Genomic DNA, 26,051 nt, shown 5'->3' on the forward strand with positions numbered 1-26,051 from the left:
GATTAATAATACTTTGCAGGCAGGGAGGGTCTTGAGGGTAGGAAAAGAATGTATCAAATGAGCAGAATGGGTGGGGAAATAGGGAGGAAACCTTAAGTCATTTGTTAGACAAAGCAGAACATTGATATGGAGATAAGAGAGTGGGCTATTCTATCAAGGAATGCAGGGTGAAGCAGGGGAGCTGGCTTAATGTTTTAAGGAATGCCACGCCCCTGGAGGCAGAAAAATGCAGGGTTTCTGGAGACAGGGAGTGACTGACAGGGAAGCAAAGCACTGAGGCCCGTACTTTCTCCCCAGCTCAACCTTAGCAAGAGGAAGTCTGACAGGGAGATTCGTTTCCTCAGTTCCCCATTTTTCAGTGGGAAAAGCCTCACCATGCTCAACCCGGTTCTCACAGTATTCCCAGGTCTGCAGGTGTCTATCTTTCCTCCCCCTCTGTCTTTCCCTACTCTCTCCATTTCTCTGTCCTATCTAACAATGACACCAATAAAAAGAACAATAATAACTACAACAATTAGAAAAAAGCACAACAAAAGGGAAAATAAAGAAACTCCTAATTTAAGGGTGGGGGTAGATAGCATAATGGTTATGCAAAACAGACTCTCAGGCCTAAGGCTTCAAAGTCCCAGGTTCAATCCTCCACACCACCATAAACCAGAGCTGATACTCTGGAAAAAAACAAAAACAAAAACCTGAAAATCCAAATTTAGAAGCCCAAATTTCTAATTCTTATAGAAGAATTAACATCTATCCGGCCATTCTGTCTGTTCCCATACAAATATCAGGTGATGGGGACAAGCAGTATGCCCACTTCATTTTGCCATTTTCTGTGTGACTGCCTGTTTAATCCTGCTAATAGTGTAATAGTACTAGACAGAAACCATTGTTGCTTCATAGATGGCATCTTACTAAAGGAAGATTAGAAGCTGCTATTCATTTATTTAAATAACATTTATTGAACCTTCAATGAAGGGAAGACACACTGTGCTCTTATAGCAGATTCACAGTAGGACCGTTCACTGAAGGCAGACAGGAACTTTGAATAGCGCTGGTCCAGGCTTTACTTTAGGGGCGGTGAATAGGCCATCCTGGATGAGGCAGCCTCCCTCATTTATGACTAGCTCAGGTTTCTGCAAGGCCTTCTAACTAAAGAGCAGGTTCAAAAAGCTGACAAGCAGTATCCAAGCAGGCAAGCTGGAAGTTAAGGGCCAAAATGGAGATGGGGGTGGGTGGAAAGGTGTCTCTGTCCCACAAATGTCTATAACACACTAAGATGCTGTCTTTCCTTCAGAAACCACCTGTGAGCATCCTGCTTTATTCCTAATTGTTATTCATGCAGCTTCAAAATGTTTCCCTTTCTGAAAGGAATGAAGCTGGAATGAAGCTCCCACTCTTCCCCTTTCCCTTATCTGCCCACCGCCCATCTGGACAGCAGGCCCTTGTTTGAAATGCCTGCTAGTCATTCTCACACCCCTACAGGATGGTCCCCACCCACCCACTGGTGACTGCCACATTCTGTCAATGGGTCTTGTGTGTTTATCCAGCCCAGTGATTTGAGTTCCCTCCTGCCATCATTAAGCAGCTAAACACTACAAACAGACTTCATCCAGGAGCCAGGCCTGGTTCTCGATGCCTGTCCCTTTGAAGGGTGGATCCTATCTTTGCAGGTGTCAAGACTGGAGGGTCCCAGGTCCTCCATGACAACAGGGAGGATGCTAGTCATAGGTCTCCCATTTTGATTCTTGAGTTTCATCCTTTCAAGATGACCTTGATAGCCATAAGCTCATCCTGGTTGAGGGGAAGTAATGGAGGATCCAGGGTCCTCCATAACGGGGTGGGGGTGGGGGTTTGCTGGTCATAGGTCCCCATCTTGATTCTTGACTTTCATCCTTTCAAGATGACCTTGATAGCCTTAAGCTCATCCTGGTTGAGGGGAGTCAGGTTAAAACCCTTTAACTCTGGTTTGCCTGTAGGAAGAAGACAATCCATCAGTGAGTTAATCTTCCTGCTATGTAACACCCTACTGGTCCTGGAGTTAATCCCCAGAAAGGGGTTTGCAGCAGCACATTCATGCTGCCAACACGTCACCAAGGTCTGACAGGGAAGGGTCTTAACCTGCAATGCACTGGACCAGTTGCATTGACATCAGCTCCCGAGTCAACAATCTGCAGTCATGACTCTACTATCCAGATACCTTCAGATATCTGCCAGACCTGTGACCGATCTGGAGTGGTTAGGTTTCCTCAGAAATCCAGCCTTGACTCCAAGCATTGAGTCCCCTAGAGCACTATTCTATTACCAACACCATGCCCTAGGTTATAATGAGTCATCCCAGGCCATTCCTGGTGTCTAGAAAAGAACCTACAAACTCCCCTAATTCATGAGTCAGTGCCAGAACTTTTAACGCCGCTTACATGCTGTCCAGGCCACTTACATGCTGTCCAGCCATCACCCCCCTGGGAAGTGCTTCCCACCTTTGCCCCTCAAAGTCCTTACTGATGGCTCTTTCCCTTCTCATTTCCAGTCTCCCACCTCCTACCCACTACCCCCTCCCCCCCAAGTCAATACCTTGGGCCTCAAAGAGGTGGTTGACCTTCACTTTAAGTTGTTTCCGGAGTTTCTCTATTTCTTTATTCAGATTATCTTGATCTGGGGAAAAAAAAAAAAAGAGGCAAACATAAGATTATGCTACAGACAGACTGACCCAAAAGTAATCAGAGACACCAACCTCTTAAAAGAACTCAGATTCAGGGAGTAGGGCGGTAGCGCTGCGGGTTAAGTGCAGGTGGTGCAAAGCACAAGGACCGGCATAAGGATCCCAGTTTGAGCCCCCAGCTCCCCACCTGCAGGGGAGTCGCTTCACAAGCGGTGAAGCAGGTTTTGCAGGTGTCTTTCTCTTCCCCACTGTCTTCCCCTCCTCTCTCCATTTCTCTCTGTCCTGTCCAACAACGGTAACAACAATAATAACTACAACAATAAAACAACAGCAAGGGCAACAAAAGGGAATAAATAGAAAACGAAAAAGAACTCTGATTCAAAAAGGAAAAGGGGACTTGAGAGACCAAGTGAAGAACTCAGGCTAAAGGAGGGGCATGACCAGTCCGGTATCACTGAATGAGGCTAGCAGAGAACTGAACACACCAGTTCAGTGGCCTTTTCTTCACTGTGCAAAGTCCCTAAGGATGGAATTTGCACAGAAAACATCAGGATTGAAGGTCACTCTCCCGCAGTGAACTATAACATAAGAAATAATTATAATGTAAGAAAAAAAGAGCCTTCTGGTCCAGGAGGTGGCACAGTGGATAAAGTGCTGGACTCTCAAGCTTGAGGTCCTGAGTTCAATCCCGGCAGCACATATAACATGTATCTGGTTCTTTCTCTCTTTCCTCCTATCCCTCTCAAATAACTAAATATTTAAAAAGAAAGAAAAGAAAAAAAGAGCTTAAACCCAGTTCATCTTAAAATAGTCAGAACATGGGTGATTGAGGTGTCTCCCAAGCCCATCAAGGTGAGGGAGCTTTTAGGAAAGCACTGACTGTGGTTAACATGGGATTAAACTATCAAAGGGGGGCTGGGTAGTGATGCACCTGGTTGAGCACACGTGTTACAATGTACAAGGTTGGGGGTTCGAGCCCCCAGTCCCCACCTATAGGAGGAAAGCTTTGCAAGTGGTGAAGCGGGGTTGCAGGTGTCTCTTTTTCTCTCCCCATTTCCTTTTGATTTATGGCTAGCTCTATCTAATAAATAAAGATAAAAAATTTAGAAAAACTTTCTAAAAAGAAAAGTACTATCAAAAGAAAGGACAAGCCTAATACCAAGCTTAATCTAATGACAATAAATCAAAAGGTCATTATCCTCCTCTGATGGACTGTACCTGAAGGTAAACTGGATCACAAGAAGCAGAAAAATGATCAAGGTGGCTATCAAGGCTTGAGACAACTGGCTAATGTCACAAACTGGTCAAATGTCACCTTCAGCAGGTAGAAACAGAAGTTTTTGTCATTTTTCCTTTGTCATTTGTCATTCCTTCTAATGGGGAGAAGCCCTGACCAGCTGAGTTGTCTGGCCTGGGTTCTATTACTTATTGTAAAGGCACAATACCAATCTCTGAAGAATTTGTTTGACCTGCTTCTCAATCTTTGAGAACCAGGAATGATGATGTACCACTCTAGGCATGGAGCTAAAGCCAGATTTTTGGGTCAACAGGGCTAAGGATCAGATCCTGAAACCAGACAAAATATACCCTTGAAAGCTTAGCCCAAACAGCTTCCAGCCCGCCATCCAACTCTTAACTATAAAGTCTTAAGTATTTATTTATTTATTATTGGGTAGAGACAGAAATTGAGAGGGGAGGGAGAGACAGAGAGGGAGAGAGACAGAGACACCCCTGCAGTCCTGCTTCACCACTCATAAAGCTTTCCCCCTACAGGTGGGGACCAGGAGCTTGAACCTAGGTCCTTGCACACAATAATGCTGAGTGCTTAACCAGGTGCGTCACTGCCCAGGCCCTACTATATAGCCTTAATATTATGGTATGTTTTCAATAGGATGCTGAAAGCATCACCTTCAAACTATATTGAGTTTTCATTCCTAGCATTTGGAGTTCAACAAGCATAGAGACACTTTTAAGGACTGAGGCAATCTTGCTGGTTTTCTTGGCTCCTCTGTCAAGAACTTCCCCCAGTCAAGGGCTCATTCATCACCTGACTCATTTGCCTTTATGCTCCTCCAAAGAGGGTAATGGTTGTGAAGACTTTGAGGAGCATGTGTTGAGTACCTGTGCTGTGGCAGATCCTAGTTTACTCTCCTAAACGTTCATTTTCAGCAGTCTCCCCTACAAGGAATGTGAAAAATAAAAGCTCACTCTTCCAGCTCCCCTTTAGCTATGTGTGTCATGTGACTTAGTTCTGGTCAACTAAATGTTAAGAGTCCCTGACTTATTTCCAAAAACAGAAGGCAAGGTCATATTTAGAGAAAGTCCTCTGCCTTGTCTTTATTCTGGCACATGTAGATGCCTACAGGATGACACAAGCACGAGAATGTGCTGCAGTGATTCTGCAGAGCCGCTGTGTCAGTCCCAGACTGTCCAATCTGGATGACAACTTGCATAAGAAAACCAGAACTCTACTTCCTTTTTTTCTATTGTTGTAGTTGTTATTGTTGTTGATGTCATCATTGTTGGATAGGACAGAGAGAAATGGAGAGAGGAGGGAAAGACAGAGAGGGGGAGAGAAAGATAGACACCTGTAGACCTGCTTCACTGCCTGTGAAGCGACTCCCCTGCAGGTGGGGAGCCAGGGGCTCAGACTGGGATCCTTCTACAGGTCCTTACGCTTTGCAGCCACTTGCACTTAACTCGCTGCGCTACCGCCTGACTCCCCAGAACTTTTCTTTCTTTCTTTCTTTCTTTCTTTCTTTCTTTTCTTTCTTTCTTTCTTTCTTTCTTTCTTTCTTTCTTTCTTTCTTTCTTTCTTTCTTTCTTTCTTTCTTTCTTTCTTTCTTTCTTTCTTTCTTTCTTTCTTTCTTTCTTTTTTTACCAGAGCACTGCTCAGCTCTGGCTTATGGCGGTGTTGGGGATTGAACCTGGGACTTGAGACCCTCTGGCATGAAAGTCTCTTTGCATAACCATTATGCTATACCCCCACCCATAGAACTCTTTCTTATGCCTAAATGTATTGGGTTTTATTATTTGTGGCTCAGCCCATTCCTCAAGAATAGACAATGATAAATAAGCACTATGCTAGACACAATACTATATCTTAACTTCACAACAAATGTGCGGTGTACCTACTTTTTTTTTCCCCTCCAGGGTTATTGCTGGGCTCGGTGCCTGTACCATGAATCCACCGCTCCTGGAGGCCATTTTCCCCCTTGTTGTTGTAGCCTCGTTGTGGTTATCACTATTACCATTGTTGATGTTGTTCGTTGTTGGATAGGACAGAGAGAAATGGAGAGAGGAGGGGAAGACAGAGAGGGGGAGCAAAAGATAGACACCCGCAGACCTGCTTCACCGCCTGTGAAGCGACTCCCCTGCAGGTGGGGAGCCGGAGACTCTAACCGGGATCCTTAACCGGTCCTTGCACCTTGCGCCACATGCGCTTAACCCACTATGCCACCGCCGACCCCCCCTACTCTCTTTTTTAGAGATGATGAAATGTAAGTGGCAGAACAGGAATTAAAACCCCCATCAGTCTCAACCCTTTAAAACAGCCATCTCTCTTCAAGCTGCCTAACCTGCAGGTCTGGGTTAAGAAGGCTGGTGAGAAAGGCAGCTTGTACTCCCAACCCAGTCCCAGGAAGCCTTACCTTTCTCAATCATTTCCTTTGTCTGCGGGTGAGGCATCTTGATAAACATGTCCCCAAAGCACACCATCACGTCTTCTGAAATGACAGGTGACTATCCCCTCAAATTTCTTTTTTTTAAAAAAAAATCTTTATTTTTTTGCCTCCAGGGTTATTGCTGGGGCTTGGTGCCTGCACTACAAATCCACTGCTCCTGGAGGCTATTTTTTCCCCTTTTGTTGCCCTTGTTGTTTATCGTTGTTGTTATTGTTATTGCTGTCGTTGTTGGATAGGACAGAGAAATGGAGAGGAGGGGGAGACAGACACACACACACATATATAAAAGATAAGACACCTATAGACGTGCTTCACATGCCGTGAAGCGACCCCCCACACACACACATGTGGGGAGCCAGGGGCTCAAACTGGGATCTGTAAGCCAGTCCTTGCACTTTTGTACCATGTGCACTTAACCTGCTGCACTACTACCCGGCCCCCCAAAAGTCTTTATTATTTTTTAATGAGACAGACATACAGACACACCAGAGCACTGCTCAGTTCTGGCTTATGGTGGTGCTGGGGATTGAACCTGGGACCTAAGAGACTCGGGCATGAAAATCTTTTTGCATAACCATTATGCTGCCCCACCTCCCACCAGCCCCTTCAAATTCTCTTTGAGCACCTATCAGGTATTGTTTCAGATGCAGAGAACATTAACAGTAAACTTTTTGCTTTCATAGGGAAGGAGAGGAAATAAGTAAGCAAAGGTATGATTTGTCAGACCTTGAAAAATCTATTTAAAAATAAATAAATAGGGATTGTCTGAGAAAGAGAAGGGCATATCACTGTTTATACTAGGTCTAGAAAGCCTTGCTGGTCATGTGATATTCGGGCAAAAAAAATGAGGATATTGAGTCCTACAGGCCCCTGGGGAAAGTGAGCCAGACAGTAACACCCTTGGAAAGTTTGAAGCAGCAAGGAAACCAGTGTAGATGGAGACAATGAGTGAGAAGTGATACTGATGAGGTCACAGGGGTCTGGAGTGTGTGGGATCCTGCAGAACTCTGGATTTACACTAGAGAAATGAGAAACAACTGAGGTTTTTGCTTCTCCATTTCCTTCAAATGAAAGTCAAGCCTCTTGTCTGGGTTTCTAAGGCCCTTCATTAGGGCCTACCCATGGCCCATCTCTCCAGCCTCATTTCATGCCACCCCAGGGGTAAAACAGCATCTTGGAATGGAAAACTGAGCAGGTCTCCAGAACTCCAGTGAGAAAGTCTATACTTACCAGACAGGCTGAGATCCCTCTGCAGGGCCCGCAGGCCTTCCCGATTCTGATTCCTTTTGGTGTCCAGATCCACAATCTGAAAAGCATGGTGCAGGAGGGAACTCCACTACTTCTTATTCTCACCTGCCCCTCTCAACAGATAAAGTACCTGACTGAAAGGAGGTAGTATTCCTGGGTTATTCCTAAGTCCTGACTAAACATGGACTGATGTGCAGATACATCAGTTTTAACTCCTGTCATCTATTAGAACAGCGCTTTGCACAGCTGTCTTCCCCAAAGAAAGTACTGGGCAAGGAAGGGGCCAGGCGGTGGTACAACAGGTTGAGTGTGCGTTATCATGCTCAAAAACCCAGATTCAGTTCCCCAACCCCCACCTGCAGAGGGGGACGATGCTGCAAGCATGTCTGTCTCTCCCCCCTCCGTCTCTCCTTTCCCACTCAACTTCTGTCTCCAATAAGATAAATAAAAATATTTTTAAAAAGAAAGCACTGGGCAAATGTGTACTGACAAAACAAATTGTGCTGCTATGAACTTTGGGGTACACATATCTCTTTAGATGAGTGTGCTTTTTTTTAAATAAATTTTATTTACCCTTTTGTTGCCCTTGGTTTTTTTTTGTTGTAGTTATTATTATTGTTATTGATGTCATCATTATTAGATAGGACAGAGAAAAATGGAGAGAGGAGGGGGAGACAGGGAAGAGAGAAAGATAAGACACCTGTGGACCTGCTTTACCACCTATGAAGTGACTCCCCTGCAGGTGGGGACCCAGGGGCTCAAACCGGGATCCTGATGCTGGTCCTTGTGCTTTCCACCATGTGCGCTTAACCCCGCTGCACTACCGCCCAACTCCCGTGTGCTTACTTTCTATGGAAAACAGATGAGTAGCATGACCCGGGAGGTGGCACAATAAATAAAGCACTGAACTCTCAAGCATGAGGTCCTGAGTTCAACCCCCAGCAGCACATGTGCCAGTGTGATGTCTGGTTCTTTCTCTCTCTCTCCTATCATTTTCATTAATAAATAAAATATTAAAAAAAAAAAAAAAGAAAACAGATTAGTAGCTAAAAGAGTTGTGGTGTATATATACAATGGAATACTACTCAGCTGTTAAAAATGATGTTATATCCTTTGCCCTGTCTTGGAGCTTGAAGGAATCCTGATAAGTGAAATAAGCCAACAAGAGGAAAACAAATACAGGATGATCTCACCTGTAGGTGGAACTTAAGAAACAAGGACAGAGGGAGTCAGGCGGTAGCGCAGCGGGTTAAGCACACATGGCGCAAAGCGCAAGGACCAGCTTAAGGATCCTGGTTTGAGCCCCCAGCTCTCCACCTCAGGGAGGTCACTTCACAAGCAGTGAAGCAGGTCTGCAGGTGTCTATCTTTCTCTCCCCCCCCCCCGTCTTCCCCTCCTCTCTCAATTTCTCTGTCCTATCCAACATCATCAATACAAACAACAACTAGAACAATAAAACAAGGGCAACAAAAGGGGATAAATATTTAAAAATATATATTGTACTCATGTGCCAACAGCTGGACTGTGAACTATTAACCAAGATGGTCCACCCCAATAAAATGATTTAAGTGTGCACATGGCTCTGGCAGCTGTATGGAACACAGAATATTAGGGGTGGGGCAAGGGGCTGGTGAGGGGCCATTACCATGGGAACAGGTGCGAGATAGATTTGGATGAGAATACTGGGGACAGAGACAGGTGAATGGGCCATACAAATTTTAGAGGTGGACTTAGGTTTTGGTATTGACTGAGTATTGGGGTAAAGAGCAGGAGAAACAGAAATGACTCTTAACTCTTCATCTCCACTCAGGTTGATCTGATGGTTGTCAAGTATTGGGAAGAAGCGCCCTTTAAATCAAACACTGCACTAAAGTGTGATGGGTGATTGTTACCTTTGCAGGACACCTGTGTGCATCAGGTTCTGTGCTAACTCATTTTTTTCTTTTTTTTAAATATAGTTTTTTATAAGAAGGAAACATTGACTAAATCATAGGATAAGACTAATTCATTTTGTTCCTGTCTCAATGACGTGTGAGATGAATCCAGTTCACAGCTCTCGATCTCGAGGAGCCAGTAAGAAGGGAAAGTTACACAACTCATAGGCGGCAACTGGGTTCAAACCTGGCTTTTGGACGGGACAGTGCTGCTCTCTCAGGCAGTAAGCGGCACATGTGCTACACTTGACAGCTGTTGTGCTCTTCTCTACCACCTCGGTGCCCTCCACTCCTACTACTCCAGATTAGTATTGCTGGATTTCTCTTGACACTAAGTCAGAATCAGGTAGGGGAGTTTGCCAGGAAAGGTTTCCTCTGGTGGCTTCGCGAATTCGTGAATGGACCCTGTAGACCCGCACAGGAATTGCGGTCTGGTTCAAACGTCCGTGTTTGGAGAGCATACATGGGGAGATGTGGAGGGTGTAACTGGACAGCAAACAGCCCAAACTTGGAAGCACGCCAGACTCATCTTTAAAAAAAAGAAAAAGAAAAATCTATCCGGTTACGTCCTCCAGGTCTGCAGGGTCCTTCTCGCCAAAGTCATTCAGAGGGACCCAGAAACTGCATCTGAATAAGGCGGGATGGTGGGTGGGGATCTGGAGGGCAGGGTGCAGAGGAAGGAGCGGCTGGCACCGGGCGGGCGCTCACCCCACAGGTGCAGCCAGGGCTGAAGCACAGCGCGGGGGGAGGGGGGAGCCCGGCCACGTCGCCCCACCCGCCCGGCCTCCGAGTCTCGGCAGTGGCCGGAGCAGAGCCGCACGGCACATCCCGCTGCTCCCCGCCGCAGCCCCAGATCGCACGGCCCGGGCCCAGTGCCGCGGACGGGCAGGCCTCCCACCTGTCGCTTGTCCGCCAGCACCTCCTCAGCGAGTCCCTCCACTTCCACCAGGTACTGCAGCACCCGCTCCGCCTCGGGGGACAGCATGGCGACACCAGCTCCGGCCGCGCTTTGCAACCTCGCGACCTCCGTTCAGGTTCCTGGAAGGTTTGAGTCGCCTGCCTGCACATGCGCCGTTCAGAAAAGCGCTCCCGGCGCGCATGCGCGACTGAAGTGTGGCGCGCAGGCAAACACGCAACCCTTTTGACCGACGTGAGGGGCAGGGCCTAGTATTGTGGGTGGGGCTGAAGCGCCCCCTGCAGGCTCCAGAGAGCACAGTCCATAGCGCTGACTGCTCCTGGTGCCACGTTTTTTTTCTTTTTTTTTATTTATTTATTTATTTATTTATTTATTTTTTATTTAAGAAAGGATTAATTAACAAAACCATAGGGTAGGAGGGGTACAACTCCACACAATTCCCACCGCCCAATCTCCATATCCCACCCCCTCCCCCGATAGCTTTCCCATTCTCTATCCCTCTGGGAGCATGGACCCAGGGTCATTGTGGGTTGCAGAAGGTAGAAGGTCTGGCTTCTGTAATTGCTTCCTCGCTGAACATGGGCGTTGACTGGTCGGTCCATACTCCCAGTCTGCCTCTCTCTTTCCCTAGTAGGGTGGGTCTCTGGGGAAGCTGAGCTCCAGGACGTATTGGTGGGGTCTTCAATCCAGGGAAGTCTGGCCGGCATCCTGATGACACCTGGAACCTGGTGACTGAAAAGAGAGTTAACATACAAAGCCAAACAAATTATTGAGCAATCATGGACCCAAAGCTTGGAAAAGTGGAGAGGAAGTATTAGGGAGGTACTTGAGCACCTAGTATGTACCCAAGAGGGTTAGGTGCTGAGGTGGCACCAGCGAAGAAAATATTCTCCTTGAGGTTCCCCTTGTGCCACACAATTGGTAACACTTTTCCTCTACTACCCACCCCCCACAACCTCCACCAAGGCACCCACTTTCTGCTCCTCTGCCTCCAGCTCCTGTTCAGGTCTCAGTCCAGTGTCCACCTCCTCCAGAAAGCCCTCCTTGACAGCCAGCCTGTGTCTTGACAACCCAGCACACCCCCATTGTAAGCGCTCATGGCGCCCAGACCTCTGTTTATGTTCTTGTTAAGGCTGCAGGCATATGCTTGGGTGACTAATAATATCTATCTCCCTAGACGCATTGACCTGCACAGACACGACCTCTGTCTGCCTCATTCCCTACTAGATCCCTTCCCCAGCACAGAATCTGATACCATTGGATTCAGTGAGTACTTACTAAATGAATGAATAACATCTTGTGAAGTGGTGCAGTAGATAAAGCATTGAATTCTCAAGCATGAGGTCCTGAGTTTGATCTCTATCACTGCATTGTCAAAGTGATGCTCTGGTTCGTTCTCTCTCTCTCTCTCTCTCTCTCTCCCCCTTCTCCTTTTCCCTCTCCCTCTCCCTCTATCCCAGAGCACAGCTCAGCTCTGGCTTACAGTGGTACTGGGGATTAAACTCAGGACTTCAGAGCCTCAGACAAGAAAGTCTTTGGCATAACCATTATACTGTATCCCCTTCCCACAGCTGTCTTTTTACCTTGAAAAAAGGCTTCTCCCAAAATTGTGGCTCCAGATGTCCCAGCAGCACCTCCTCTTAGGCTGGCCCTTGGCTGCCTTCAGCTGCCAAAGACACGGCTAATATTCCTATCAGCACTCAGTGTAGGGAGAGAAGGAGACTCATTAAAGATTCCTCATAGAGGGTGAATTTGTTGCCAAACCGGGGATGTTTTGTATAAACACCTTCTGGTTCAGAAATACAGGCACAGGCCTAGTGAAGGAAAGGGAAACATTTTATGGGGATGGAAATGAGGATGGTCAGCATCCCTGAGGCCATGACTTCAGAACTGGTTTCTCTTTCATCTTGAGGCCCAAAGAAGACTAGGTCAGGCAGGGCACTGGCCCCTGCCAGATAGACCTGGCTTGGGAGGGGCTGAGGAAGCTTCTACACTGGCAGCTCTTCGGATGGTGACTGGCCCTTAAAGGGCACCCTGGCCCCTGGGGATGTTGGGCAGGAAGCTCATACCCAAGACTGAGATAGCTAGACCTGGATTTGGAGTAGTTTAGGAGCCTCTTATGTCTCTGGACCATCTGTTTCACAAATAAATGTATTGATTGCTCTGGCCATAAGCAGGACTAGACAGGCTCTCAGAAACCTTCCAGTCTGGCACAGATACTAAACATATGAGTAGTCAGATTGTCACATGATGGTAAGTTCTGTGGACAGCAGTAGAGCAGGGCAGCATAGAAAAGCTATTTGAGATGGGGTAGTCAGAAAGGACTTCTCTGAAGAGGTGACATTTGAACAGAGAAGTAGAAATGAAGGGGTGGGTCACATAGATATTTTGGGGGAAGCATTCTTAGCAGAGGGAACAGCAACTATTGACAGAAAAAAACTGAGGAGAGCTTCTGTTTGGCAAGTTGAGAGGACAGTACAATCAGTATAAGTGGATTGGAGTGAGCAAGGGGGAGAGGGAGGAGGTGTAGTCAGAAAGGGGAAAGAGGGACCAGGAGAAAGCTCATGTTTTTTTTTTCCCCCACACATTTTATCTTTTTACATTTATTGTATGGACCCCACTTCAAGTGTCTTGGTTCAAGTCCTTGGTCACCATATAGGAATAACTTGCAAAGGGGAGGTTTTATCTGTGGTGCAGTAGTGTAGTGCTGTGGTGTCTCTCATTCTCTCTATGCTTCTGGCTTCCTCTCTGTCTCTCATCCTATAGCTGGGGAAAAAATAAAGGGGAAAAAAAGGGCTCACCAGAGCAGGAGTGGTAGAATCATATATGTGTGAAGTCCCCCAAAAACTGTGTTGGTGAGGGAAAGAGGAACAGAAAGAGAGAGAGAGAGAGAGAGAGAGAGAGAGAGAGAAAAGAGGAGATAAAATGAAGGCAAGAACCTACGGAAGAAGGGGTCTTGGAATATACCTAAAATAGAATTCCTAGCTTGTTTTCAAAATGGAGACCCCCCCCAATCTCATCTGTATTCTTGCTTTAGGTTCCTGATTATTAAAACAATTTGTTCTGCTTTATATCTTAATGCTTTTTCAGCCACCAATTTGCAGATGCTACCATGACATCAGCCTGACTTCTCTGGGCAGATGACCTCACCAATGTGTCCTGGAACCCCACTTCTTTGTGTTTGTCTTGTTGAGTTAGGTGGGTTTCCTGTAGACAGCATATTGTTGGGTTGTGTTTTCTGATACATCTTCCTACTCTGTGTCTTTTAATAGGTGTATTAAGGCTGAACCCCACCTCTCTAGAGCCCTGCCACATAAGGGAAAGAAAGAGACAGGCTGGGAGTATGGATCGACCTGCCAATGCCCATGTTCAGCGGGAAAGCAATTACAGAAGCCAGACCTTCTACCTTTTGCACCCCATAATGATCCTGGGTCCATGCTCTCAGAGGGATAAAGAATAGGAAAGCTATCAGGGGAGGGGAGGGGATATGGAGTGCTGGTGGTGGGATTTTTATGAAATTGTACTCCTCTTACCCTATGGTCTTGTCAATATTTCCATTTTATAAATAAATTTTTTAAAATGGGGGTTAGGTGGTGGCGCACCTTGTTGAGCACATATGTTACAATGTTCAAGGACCCAAATTCAATCCCCTGATCCCCACCTAGAGGGGAAAAGCTTTACAAGTGGTCCTTGTGCTTCGAACCCAGTGCACCACCACCTGGCCCCCATCAAGTGGTGAAGCAGTACTGCAGGTGTCTCTCTCCCTCTCTATCACCCCCTTTCCTCTCAATTTCTGGCTGCCTCTGTCCAATAAATAAATAAAGATAAACTTTTTCTTTAAAAAAGAAAGAAAGGGGGAGTCGGGCTGTAGCGCAGTGGGTTAAGCACAGGTGGCGCAAAGCACAAGGACTGGCATAAGGATCCCGGTTCGAGCCCCGGCTCCCCACCTGCAGGGGAGTCGCTTCACAGGCGGTGAAGCAGGTCTGCAGGTGTCTATCTTTCTCTCTTCCTCTCTGTCTTCCCCTCCTCTCTCCATTTCTCTCTGTCCTATCCAACAACGACAACAACAATAATAACTACAACAATAAAACAACAAGAGCAACAAAGGGAATAAATAAATAAAATAAATATTTTAAAAAAAAATTAAAAAAAAAAAAAAGAAAGAAAGGGCCATAGGTGCCCCTTTCACACTGTTGAGGCCCTGCTGGGTGCTTGCTACATAGCGCTCCCCCCACCCATTCAGTTTGTATTATCAACTTTCAAAATGAAACTGTCCCCCTGGCCCCATGACTTCTTGGGTTTCCCCCATCTCTGCAACTTGGAAACACCACTTTTTTCCCCCCTGGTCATCTTTCTTCCTAGTTCTTGGGTTCCTGGGGATGGAAGCCTTGTCTTTCTGGCTTGTTTCTTTGTCTCAAGGACCTAGTACACTGCCCTGAAGGCATCTGGGTGGTCCAAGTTCCTTCCTGTGCTTCACTTGTGCCCTTGAGGTTTGGCAGATAGAGGGGAGGCCTTCACTCCCCTTTACCCCCAACCTAGTGATCTTTACATTCGTGTGACTGCACATTCATTCTGCAGGTGCTCAGCTGATGTTTATGAAGTAGATAAGCGGACTCAACAAGAAGCAGAATTTCTCTTCTTTTCTTTCCATTTTAATTTGTGATTCATAATGGGTTATAAGATTGTAAGATTATAGTGTATATCAACACAACACTCACCACCAAAATTCTGTATCCCCACCCTCCAGCTTCCCAAAGATAACCACCGTAGTTCTCACGAGTCTTAGAAACAGTTTGCTTGCTTCTGTATTTTTTTTTTTCAAGTTCATGTGTATCGGTTGTCTAGATTCCACATGAGTGAAACCACCTGGTAGTTGTCTTTCATCTCTTTACTTATTTCATGAGGCATAATCACCTCCAGATCCATCCATTTTGTCCTGAAGGACACCACATCATCTTTTTGATTGCAGAGTAGTACTCCATGGAGTATATAACCCATAACTTCTTTAGCCACTCAACTGCTGATGGGCATTTAGACTGCTCAGTCTCTTTGGCTATTGTGAATAATGCAGCTATGAACACAATGGTACACATATACCTTCAAATCAGTGTTTGAGTGCCTTTGGACTAATATGTTAAGAGCAGCATTGCTGGATCCTAAGGTAACTCCATTTTCATTTGTTTAAGGGTTCTCCATACAGTCTTCCAAAGGGGCTGCATCAGTTTGCATTCCCACCAGCAGTGAAGCAGAGTTCCCTTTTTCTCTACAACCTCCAACACCTGTCGTTTCCTGTTTTGTTGATGTAAGCCAGTTTCTCGGGTGTGAGATGAATTCTCAGCATAGTTTACTTTGCATTTATCTAGTAATAAGTGAAGTGGACCATTTCTTCATGTGTCTTTGGGCATCTTTTCTTTTGCTGGGGTTTGGTGCATGGACAATGACTCCAGCATTCCTGGTGGCCATTTTTTCTTTCCTTTTTCTTTTTGATAGAAAGTGATAGAGACAAACGGTGAGACAGTGAAACAGAGGCACCTACAGCACAGTTCCACTGCTTGTGAAGCTCCCTCCCCTGCTGCAGGTAGGGACCCGGGGTTTCAACTGGGGTCCTCTCTCATGGCAACGTGTGCTCTACTGGGTGCACAGCCAACCAGCCCATAGAGTTTTACTTTTATTTTTTGCTAATTTCTCTCTGTTAAAAAGGAAGTTATATGGGGGACTAGGAAACTTGGTCTTATTTGTTATTAATGTGCCCCAATGCCCAGAGCAGTGTGCCTGGCCTCTAGCAAGTGTTCAGTTTTAAATGAATCTGCTGAACCAACATCCTGATTAATGCAGATTCTCTCTGATGACAGGCTCAGTGCCTAAGCTGGAACTGGATGGTAGAGGTAAAAGGCTATGCCTTGTTGGCTAAGGTAAGGAGCTAGGTTTTCCCCCCCTTTATTGGGGGATTAATGTTTTACATCTGACAGTAAATATAATAGTTTGTAAATGCATAACATAACAGTTTTTTTTTTTATGACAATGCAACCCCCACTAAGTCCTCTGTCATCCTTTTCTAGGACCTGTACTCTCCCCCTGGCCCACCCACGCACCCCAGATTCTTTTACTTTGGTGCAATACACCAACTAGATTTTGTGCTTAGATCAGTATGAAGATACCAGAAGGTTTTTGAGCAAATAGTGTGGTTGGGCATGTTTGGGCCTAATTTGTGAAAATTTCCTATGGCTGTGATGATAAAAGTGATAACAAGGGACAAGTTTGGTGGGGTATTCTCTCTCTCCCCCCCCCCCCCGTGTGTGTGTGTGTGGGGATACTGTAGGAGGCATGGAGAGGTGACTTGGCTGTGGCTGTCCTGGGGGTGGGAGCTGGCCGTCTTATTACCCCCTGATTACCAGGCAGCCTGGGTGGCTACCACATGGGCTATCACCTAACAACAGTCCTGCCAAGCCAGCCAGCTGCTGACAGTATGCCCTTGTTCTGCAGATGGGCTCTTTGCTCTTCTGGGTGGTCCCCAATTTCTGTCTCTGCTTCCTTTGTGCCCTTGTGGATTTGGCAGGTGGAAAGGATGCCTCCACTCCCTCTCCTCCCCTGACCCAGAGAATAATCCCTTATATTCATGGGATTCTCATGTGCTCTCACTTTAGCCTCCCACATCACCAGGTCACATACAAATCTGATTCCCATTAGGTAGATGAGGACATCAAGGCCCAGAAAGGGGATGGGACAATCCCTAGGTCATACAGCCAGATGGCAACACCAGGTGGGGTCCTATCTCCCAATTCCCCATGCCTCGATTTCATCAGGAAACAGATGGTCCTAGGACTTGACTTGAAAATCATTAGTGACCTCAGAAAGTGTACAAGCTCAGAACATTCCTGGCCTTTCTGAGTTACTCTTTCCTACTACCTTTAATAAAAAATCATTCATGTTTTATATTTCATAAATAAATGCTTTTTAATGGAAATTAAAGCCTTACAAGGAAGACAAAAGTTCCTTTTTGAGTCCTTTCCCCATCTGAGTTCCCTCCAGAGCTACAACTTAGAATACATGTAGGATTATTGTTATTTTGTGTGTTGGGAGTGGGTAGGAGGGAATGTGCAAAGGGTTTTGCACCCAAATGTCTCCTTCTGCAGCCCATGTGCACCTGTTCATCTTTGATTTGCTTGTTTCTGTATCCATTTTCTGACAGCTGCAAAATATTCTTTAACATATAAGCACCATATTTCATTTGCTTATCTAGTTTTCTAAGTTTAAGTTTGCATTTATCTTCCATGCACTAAAGTACAGAGGGTTGAATTAGTGCCGCCTCTCAGTTTTTAACACGTGGCCATGAGTTAATCTGCAAGGGCCCTCTCTGATTTTTATTATTTCCCCCTTTTCCCTCCATTCACATTTAATTCTGAGCTCACCAAAGCACTCTCTAGTGTGTCTAATATGCATATTTAAATATTTGTAATTTTTAAACAAAATACATAGAAGCTGTTTCACAGGTTAGTACATTTTAAGCCATTTTTATTTATGATTAATAGTAGCATATAAGATTATGAGACTGCAGATTATAGTACCTCACCACCAAACTTCTGTTCTCTCACCCTGCCCATGATAATCACTGTAGTTCACAAAGTCTTAGAGACAGTTTGTTTACTTCTGGGTTTTTTGCTTGTAATTTTACGTGTTTCAGCTCCCTAGGTTCCACATATGAGTGAAACCATCTGGTAGTTATCTTTCATCTCTGTACTTACTTTGCTAAGCTTATTTTGCATGATCACCTCCAGATCCATCCATTTTATCCCAAAGGACACAATATCATCTTTTTTGATTTCAGAGTAGTGCTCTATGGAGGATGGGTTAATGCATTTTGAATTCATCTCAAGGTCTAGCACACAGAGAAGAGTGCACAGAGTATAAAGTTCATGAACTTACAAAACCTACACACACCCAGTACTCAGATCAAAGACCAGAACATCAGCAGCCCCAAGGACACCCCATTCAAACCCTCCTAACCACTACCCAAGGAGATCTATTACTTGGCTTCTTTTCTCCTCCTCCTCTTCCTGCTCCTCCTCCTCCTTTTTTCTTTTTTAAATTTTTATTGCTGCCAGGCTTATTGCTGGGGCCCAGTGCCTGCACAATAAACCCTCTACTCACTGCTCCTGATGGCCATTTTTTCCCTTTTTCCCCCCTTTGTTTATTTGATAGAACAGAGAAATTGAGGGGGGAGGGGGAGAGATAGAGGGAGAAAGACAGACACTGGCGTCATTCATGAAGCTTCCCTCCTGCAGGTGGGAAATTGGGGCTCGAATCTGGGTCCTTGCACATGGTAATGTGTGCACTTAACCAGGTGCACTACTGCTCAGCTCCCAGTGACTACAACATAGTTTGACTGTGCTTGGTTTTGACCTTCATACAAAAAGGGCCACATAGTTTGTATGATTTTGTGTTTAACTTCTTTCACTTAATACTTTATTCTGAGATTTATATCTATCTCCAAGTGTAGCTATAGATTACTTATTCTCAAAATGGTAGAGGATTCTGTTATGTGACTACATCGCAACTGGCATTGGTGGACTTGAGTAGCTTTTAGCTTGAGGCTGTTTTAAAGAGTATATGTGTCTTTGAGTGCACATTTGTGTTGTGTGTACACCTAGGAGTGAGGGTGCTGGATGTGTGCAGTTTTAGTAGTTAAACTAGGAGAGATTTAGGGAAGAGAACAAGAGAGAGTGAACTGGTTGCCTCTAAGATGGGGATCTTGTGCCAGGAGGACATTCATTGGGGGCTGGTGGCAAAAGTGTCCCCTTTGTACCTTTGAATTTTGAACCATGTGAATGCATTAATTATTCAGTAAATAAGCAAACACAATTGTGTTTGTTTAAAGGACTTTTGTATTCTGTAGGGAAGAAAGTGGCACAGTAACAGAGAACACATCTAGGATTTTCGCATTGACCGTGTCTTAGAGACTCCCTTATTTCACATATGGAACAAACAAAGTTCATAAGGATCAAGTGGCCTACTAAAGGTCACCTAACTAGGCAGGATCGGGATAGGATTGTCTGTCACCTGTATTGTGCACCTCTGTTCATTCAGGTCACAGTTGGCTCAGAATAATTTATCCTCTATGTGTCAAACTCCATTTATTTCTAAGACCAACTTGGGCATGATTTCTGCCTTCTCAGATCTTATATGCCAGGCAGGAACAAAGAAATGTGTATTATAGCCTTATGTGATGATACAGGCTAGGGATAAAAATCAAGGAAAGGGAGGGGAAAGAGTGGCAAGGGAAAAGGAGCAGGGAAGGAATTCCTTTTCTGAGAAGGCTATATTTCAGGGCTGGAAGGTGGTTCACTGAGCTGGGCATGTGACTTCCCATGTACAAAGCCCTGGGTTGAACCCGAACACTACATAGGAACACCATGATACTTGGGGCATTCCAGTACTGTGGCATCTCTCTTACTCTCTGTCTTACTGTACATATCTGAAATTTTTTTAAAAAGTGAGAGTCATCCTGGAAGTGATGAAATTATGCATGTGTAGGGCCCCAGCACAAAAAATTAAAAAAGCACTGGACCTACAAGTATGATGACATCTTGAGTTCAATCTCCAGTATTACATGTGTGAATGTGATGTTCTTGTTCTTTCTCTCTCTCTCCTAATTGTTAATAAAGAATTCTGGGTGAGGGAAATAGCATAATAGTTATGCAACAAACTCTCATGCCTGAGGCTCTGAAGTCCTAAGTTCAACCCCCTGCACCACCATAAGCTAGATCTGAGCAGTGCTCTGGTAAAATTAAAAATTTTTTTAATCTGTTAAAAGAGAGAGGGGGAACATGTTGTGGAGGAAAAGCAGGAACAAAAGCCTCATAGGAGGGAAGAGGTTGCAGTGTTAGAGAAAAAGCAGAGTTGACATGAGTGGAACAGAATGAGCAAAGAAAAATGAAAGGAACTGATCAGAGAGGTCAGCATGAGACAGACTAGGCAGGGATGAGGACCACATTTCCAGGTGAGATACAAAGTGGGTAGACTAGGAAATTGATGGGCTTTTTTGAAAAAGATCCTTTGGCCAAGTGTGGAGATTAGACATTAGGGAGAGGAGAGCAGGATTCAGGAAGCCCTGTGAGCGCTTGCTGCAGATCAGCTACTCTGGAAAGAGGTGACACAGCCAGGCTTGGAGGTGGGGAGCAGCGATGAATCTCCCCATTTGTGCAGACAGGGCTGCATAAGCTGCTGCCATAGGACTTTTCCAGCCCTGCCATTTGGTAATTCTATGAACTACCTCAGTGAACAGCAGCTAGCTGTAACCAAGTCTCTGTATTCTTTTTCTCATAATATCTAGGGCCCTTCTTTTAGATTCTAGGTCTAGACAGAGCCCAGTGAGCCAAGGCTCAGAGCTGGTACTCCCACCCTTCATCACTACCAGTCCCCTTCCTGTCCCCACCTCTCAGGAACAGATGGGTGGGCAGCAAAAGGCAGCTGGGTCTCGAAACCCCAGGGTCCTAAGGGAGGGAATTATCTGAGAGTTCACAACCTCTCACTGCCTTCCAGATCTTGTTAAAAGCCCCAAATGTCATAGCCTTGGGGGAGTAAGGGTTGAAGGGTATCAAAAGATAGGCAGGATAAGGCTCTTTTTTTTTTTTTTTTTTTGTCAGCAGCTGCCCACATTGGAGTGGAGACCTGGGGTGCAGAGAAGTGGGGCCCCAGGAACAGAGAGCCATTAGAGCAGAGGCTAGTGACAGGTAGCCCTTAGGCCATAACTGACCCACTGACCTCTTTATTTAACCTGAAATGTTTGCAAAAAATTGGAGTCAATGTTTAAAAGTCAGGAGTCTTTACAGTAAAAGATTTTGACTCCTCTTGAAGAATCAGGAAATCTGATCATACTAGCCACCTTCCCCCATATGACACCATTCAGTGATAGCTGAGTGGAACAGCTGCCCTCATTTATTTTATTATATTAATGAAGTAAAAAAAAAAATTCACCAATTCCAAAATATATTACAACTAGGTGTATGGTGAAGTCTTCTATCCTTGTTTGCCCTTGGCCCAGTGTCCCATTCAATAAGCTGTTACTTTCCTACATTTTTTTTTTTTTTGCCTCCAGGGTTATTGCTGGGGCTCAGTGCCTGCACTAAGAATCCACTGCTCCTGGAGACCGTTTTTCCCATTTTATAGTCTAGGACAGAGAGAAATTAGGAGAGGAAGGGAAGACAGAGGGGGAGAGAAAGATAGACACCCATAGACCCGCTTCATCACTTGTGAAGTGAGCCCCCCCCCCACCCCTGCAGGTGGGAAGCCAGGGTCTCGAACCAGGATCCTTGCACTTGGTACTATATGCGCTTAACCTGGTGTGTTACTGCCCAGCCCCAGCCCCCCCACATATATTTCCAAAGTTTCCTTGTGCATATACAAACAGATCAAAATGCAGACTATTACTCTCTCCTTTTAACTCAGCTTTGTGCCCTATTATTTCCCTTGTTTTTTCCCGTGGAGACCTCCTCTCTGTATTAGGAGACAGAGAACTTTATCTCCTCTACTGTATGCTGTTTCTTTGTCAGGAAGTCTGTGAATTACTTAGCCAGTCCTCCACTGAAGGATATTTGTATTGTTCTCAGTATTTGCTGTGTCAATTTTCTTGTGCATTTTTTGTACAGGAACTAGAGGAATATTGTCAGGAACTGGTCCAAGCAGAGGGTACAGTGGGCAGATAGACTTGAGTTTTCAGCTAATCAAGGAAACATGCTGATGGTTGTTCCTTTTTTAAAAAAAAATTTATAAAGTATAAATATTGATAAGACCATAGGATAAGAAGGGTACAATTCCATAAAAATCCCACCACCAGCACTCCATATCCCATCTCCTCCTTTGAAAAGTTTCCTATTATTTTTAAAAAATATTTATTTATTCCCTTTTGTTGCCCTTATTGTTTTATTGTTGTAGTTATTATTCTTGTTGTCATTGTTGGATAGGACAGAGAGAAATGGAGAGATATGGGGAAGACAAAGACAGGACAGAAAGATAGACACCCGAAGACCTGCTTCATTGCTTGTGAAGCGACCCCCCTGCAGTTGGGGAGCTGGGGACTCGAACAGGGATCCTTACACCAGTTCTTGCACTTTACGCCACCCATGCTTAACCTGCTGCGCTACCACACAACTCCCAGCTTTCCTATTCTTTATCCCTCTGGAAGCATGGACCCAGAATCATTATGGGGTGCAGAAGGTGGAAGGTCTGACTTCTGTAATTGCTTCTCTGCTGAACATGGGCATTGGCAGGTTGATCCATACTCCCAGCCTGTTATCTCTCTATCCCTAGTGGGGCAGGGCTCTGGGAGGCAGGGCTCCAGGACACACTGTTGAGGTTGTCTGTCAAGGGAAGTCAGGTTGGCATCATGGTAGCATCTGGAACCTGGTGGTTGAAAAAGCATTAAGATAAAAGGCAGAACAAATTGTGGTACACTTCCCTCCTTCACACCAGTCAGACTCAGTCCTATCCTCCTCCCCACATTCTGCCTTCTATTTTATTTGATAGGACTTAGAGGAAGAGGAAATAGAGATTGGAGGGGTAAGATAGAGAAGGAGAAAGAGTGACATCTGGAAACCTGCTTCATCTCTCATGAAGCATCACCCCTACAGATGGGAAGTGGGGACTCAAACCTGAGTCCTCTCATATGTGTCCTCTCACCTGATGCACCACCTCCCAGCCCCCTGTACTGTCTTGTTAGCCCTAGATTGAATCCCTTATTAACCTCTGATCTCAGGCTGCTCAGAACACAAAGCGCAATCTCCCTCAAGGTAGAGCTTCTTCTATAATACTGCTAACAGGCATGCCACACCCATACTGGCTCCACAGCCCAATACTCCATTTGATCCTTCCCGTGTTGTCTCCCACAGTTGCCTGGACTAGCATTTGTAAATGCCAACTTTGCTACTTCCTAACTTATGGTATTGGGAAAATAATAGCACCTCCCTGGCTCTCAGCTTCCTTATCCAAAAAATAACTGGTTTGAGGATAACGTGGTAATATCAGTAAAGTTTTTAGTATTTCCTAACACAAAAAAGAGCTGGATAATTCCCAAGTTACTGGTATTGTCCAAATCAGTTATTTTGTTTATAGAATAGGGAGAATAATGGAGTCTGTTTCATAGTTTGACCACTCATTCACTTATGTACTCACAGACCTTTTTTTTTTTTTTTTTTTTGCCTCCAGTGTCATTGCTGGGGCTCTGTGCCTGCACTATTCATCCACTGCTCCTGGAGGCCATTTTCCCCCATTTTTGTTGCCTTTCTTGTTGTTGTTGTTACTCTTATTGTTGTTACTGCTACTGTTGTTGTTAGATAGGACAGAGAGAAATTGAGAGAGAAAGGGAGACAAAGAGGGGAAGAGAAAGATAGACACCTGCAGACCTGCTTCACCACTTGTGAAGTTACCCCCCCTGCAGGTGGAGAGCCGGGGGCTCAAACAGGGATCTTTACACCAGTCAGTGCACTTTGCACCATGTGCACTTAACCAGCTGCACTACGGCCCAGACCCCACAGTTTTCTTTTTTTTAATTTTTTTATATTTATTTATTTATTTATTTATTTATTTATTTATTTATTTATTTCTGTTGCCCTTGTTTTTTTCATTGTTGTTGTAGTTGTTGCTGTTGATGTTGACGTTAGATAGGACAGAAAGAAATGGAGAGAGGAGGGGAAAACAGAGAGGGGGGAGAGAAAGATAGACACCTGCAGACCTGCTTCACCACCTGTGAAAGGACTCCCCTGTAGGTGGGGAGCCAGGGGGCTTGAACTGGGATCCTTATGCCGGTCCTTGTGCTTTGCGCCACGTGCCCGACTCCCCACTGTTTTCTTTTTAATGACATCCCAAGGGATGATTGGAGGGTCTTGTACATGGAGGGAGAGAGAGAGAGAAAATGAGAGAGAGAAATGGAGAGATGAAGAGAAAGGCACAGCTCTAGCATCCATGGTGTTCCCATGTGGTGCCAAGGGTTGAATCCAAGACTTCATGCATAGCAAAGAATTCACTGAACTCTAGCCACTGAGTGACCTCCTGGTCTCTGTTCAATGATTTTTTTTTAAAAAAATCATTTTATTGGGAGGTTAATGGTTTACAGTAGAGTTGTTTACACATAGCTACAGCTTTTCATCTTCCCATGATAGATGTCTACAGAACACTCATACCCCCAACCTAGGTCCTTTTCCGCCATCCTGCATTAGCACCCTAACATCCTTTTTCTTCCCCCTCCTTCCTCAGAGCTCTTTGCTTTAGTGCAATACATCATGCTCAATGATTTTCCACTATTTATTTATTTGCCTTCAGGGTTATCTCTGGGACTCGGTGCCTGCACTATGAATCCACTGCTCCTGGAGGACATCTTTTTTCCATCATTGTTGTTGCTGCTGCTGCTGATGATGTTATTGGATAAGACAGAGAGAAATTGAGAGAGGAGAGGAAGACAGAGAGGGGGAGAGAAAGACACCTGCACACCTGCTTCACTGCTTGTGAAGCGACACCCCTACAGGTGGGGAGAAGGGGGCCTAGAACTGGGATCCTTGTACTTTGCACTATGTGAGCTTAACCTGGTGCACTACCAACTGGCCCCCATGGTCAATGATTTTTATAGAAATCTTACTGAGTGGGAGTCAGTGGTAGCACAGTGGGTTCAGCGTACGTGGTGCAAAGCACAAGGACCAGTGAAAGGATCCCAGTTTGAGCTCCCGGCTCCCCACCTGCAGGGGAGTCTCTTCACAAGCGGTGAAGCAGGTCTGCAGGTGTTTATCTTTCTCTCCCTCTCTCTGTCTTCCCCTCCTCTCTCCATTTCTCTCTGTCCTATCCAACAATAGTGACATCAATAATAACAACAATAAAACAAGGGCAACAAAAATGGAATAAGTAAATAAATATTAAAAATAAATAAATAAAATAAAGACAAAAAAAAGAAATTTATTGAGTGTGAATAACTAGGTGACTTGTTGGGAAAAAAGAATTGTCCTAAATATGCAAGAAGCTCCCAGTCATAGGAAGTTAACTTGCAATTGTACTGTTGTTAAAAGGGAAAAGACTAGTGTATCATCATAACTTATAATAGGGGAGTTACAAGGTGACTTTTTAAAATATATCTATTTATTTTCCCCTTTTGTTGCCCTTGTTTTTTATTATTGTTGTAGTTACTGATGTCATCCTTGTTGGATAGGACAGAGAGAAATGGAGAGAGGAGGGGAAGATAGAGAGGGGGAGAGAAAGATAGACACCTACAGACCTGCTTCACCACTTGTGAAGCGACTCCCCTGCAGATGGGGAGCTGGGGGCTCGAACCGGGATCCATATGCTAATTCTAGCGATTTGTAACACATGCGCTTAACCCGCTGTGCTATACTGCCCGACTCCCACAAGGTGAGTTTTCTGAGGAAGAGGGAGTAGAGCATACCTGGGTGGCACATGCAGAGGGCTTCCAGTAAAAGGTTTCACCCTAGCTAATAATTAGCATTAATTAACTTCACCAAGCCCTAGGGGAAAGTACTACACACACATACACACTATATCTTATCATTCAGAAGCTAAAGCTAAGGGAAACTGAGTGACTTGCCAAGAATCACTGAGTTAGAAAGATATGGGGGTTT

At 45.1% G+C, this 26,051-nt stretch overlaps 1 protein-coding gene across 1 annotated transcript; it reads right to left on the minus strand.

The window, feature by feature from the left end:
• Positions 1-914: 914 nt before the first annotated feature.
• Positions 915-10,615, minus strand: PDRG1 (p53 and DNA damage regulated 1). The gene is made up of 5 exons (XM_007523063.3): positions 10,420-10,615; positions 7,570-7,645; positions 6,307-6,381; positions 2,569-2,649; positions 915-1,967 (listed from the first exon to the last, which is right to left on the minus strand). Exons 1-5 carry the CDS (start codon positions 10,504-10,506, stop codon positions 1,885-1,887), a joined length of 402 nt encoding a protein of 133 aa, XP_007523125.1. The 5' UTR covers positions 10,507-10,615; the 3' UTR covers positions 915-1,884.
• Between the last annotated feature and the right edge of the window lie 15,436 nt (positions 10,616-26,051).

The sequence above is a fragment of the Erinaceus europaeus genome, chromosome 1, assembly GCF_950295315.1.
Source record: "Erinaceus europaeus chromosome 1, mEriEur2.1, whole genome shotgun sequence".
In the NCBI taxonomy this organism is placed as follows: domain Eukaryota; kingdom Metazoa; phylum Chordata; class Mammalia; order Eulipotyphla; family Erinaceidae; genus Erinaceus; species Erinaceus europaeus.

Bases quoted from the DNA above. Each gene is read 5' to 3' on its own strand.
- PDRG1 (XM_007523063.3), bottom strand. From the start codon at position 10,506: ATGCTGTCCCCCGAGGCGGAGCGGGTGCTGCAGTACCTGGTGGAAGTG. The intron at 7,646-10,419 runs GTGGGAGGCCTG...CATGCTTTTCAG, and splicing joins TGCTGGCGGACAAGCGACAG to ATTGTGGATCTGGACACCAA. The intron at 6,382-7,569 runs GTAAGTATAGAC...CTGTCATTTCAG, and splicing joins GAGGGATCTCAGCCTGTCTG to AAGACGTGATGGTGTGCTTT.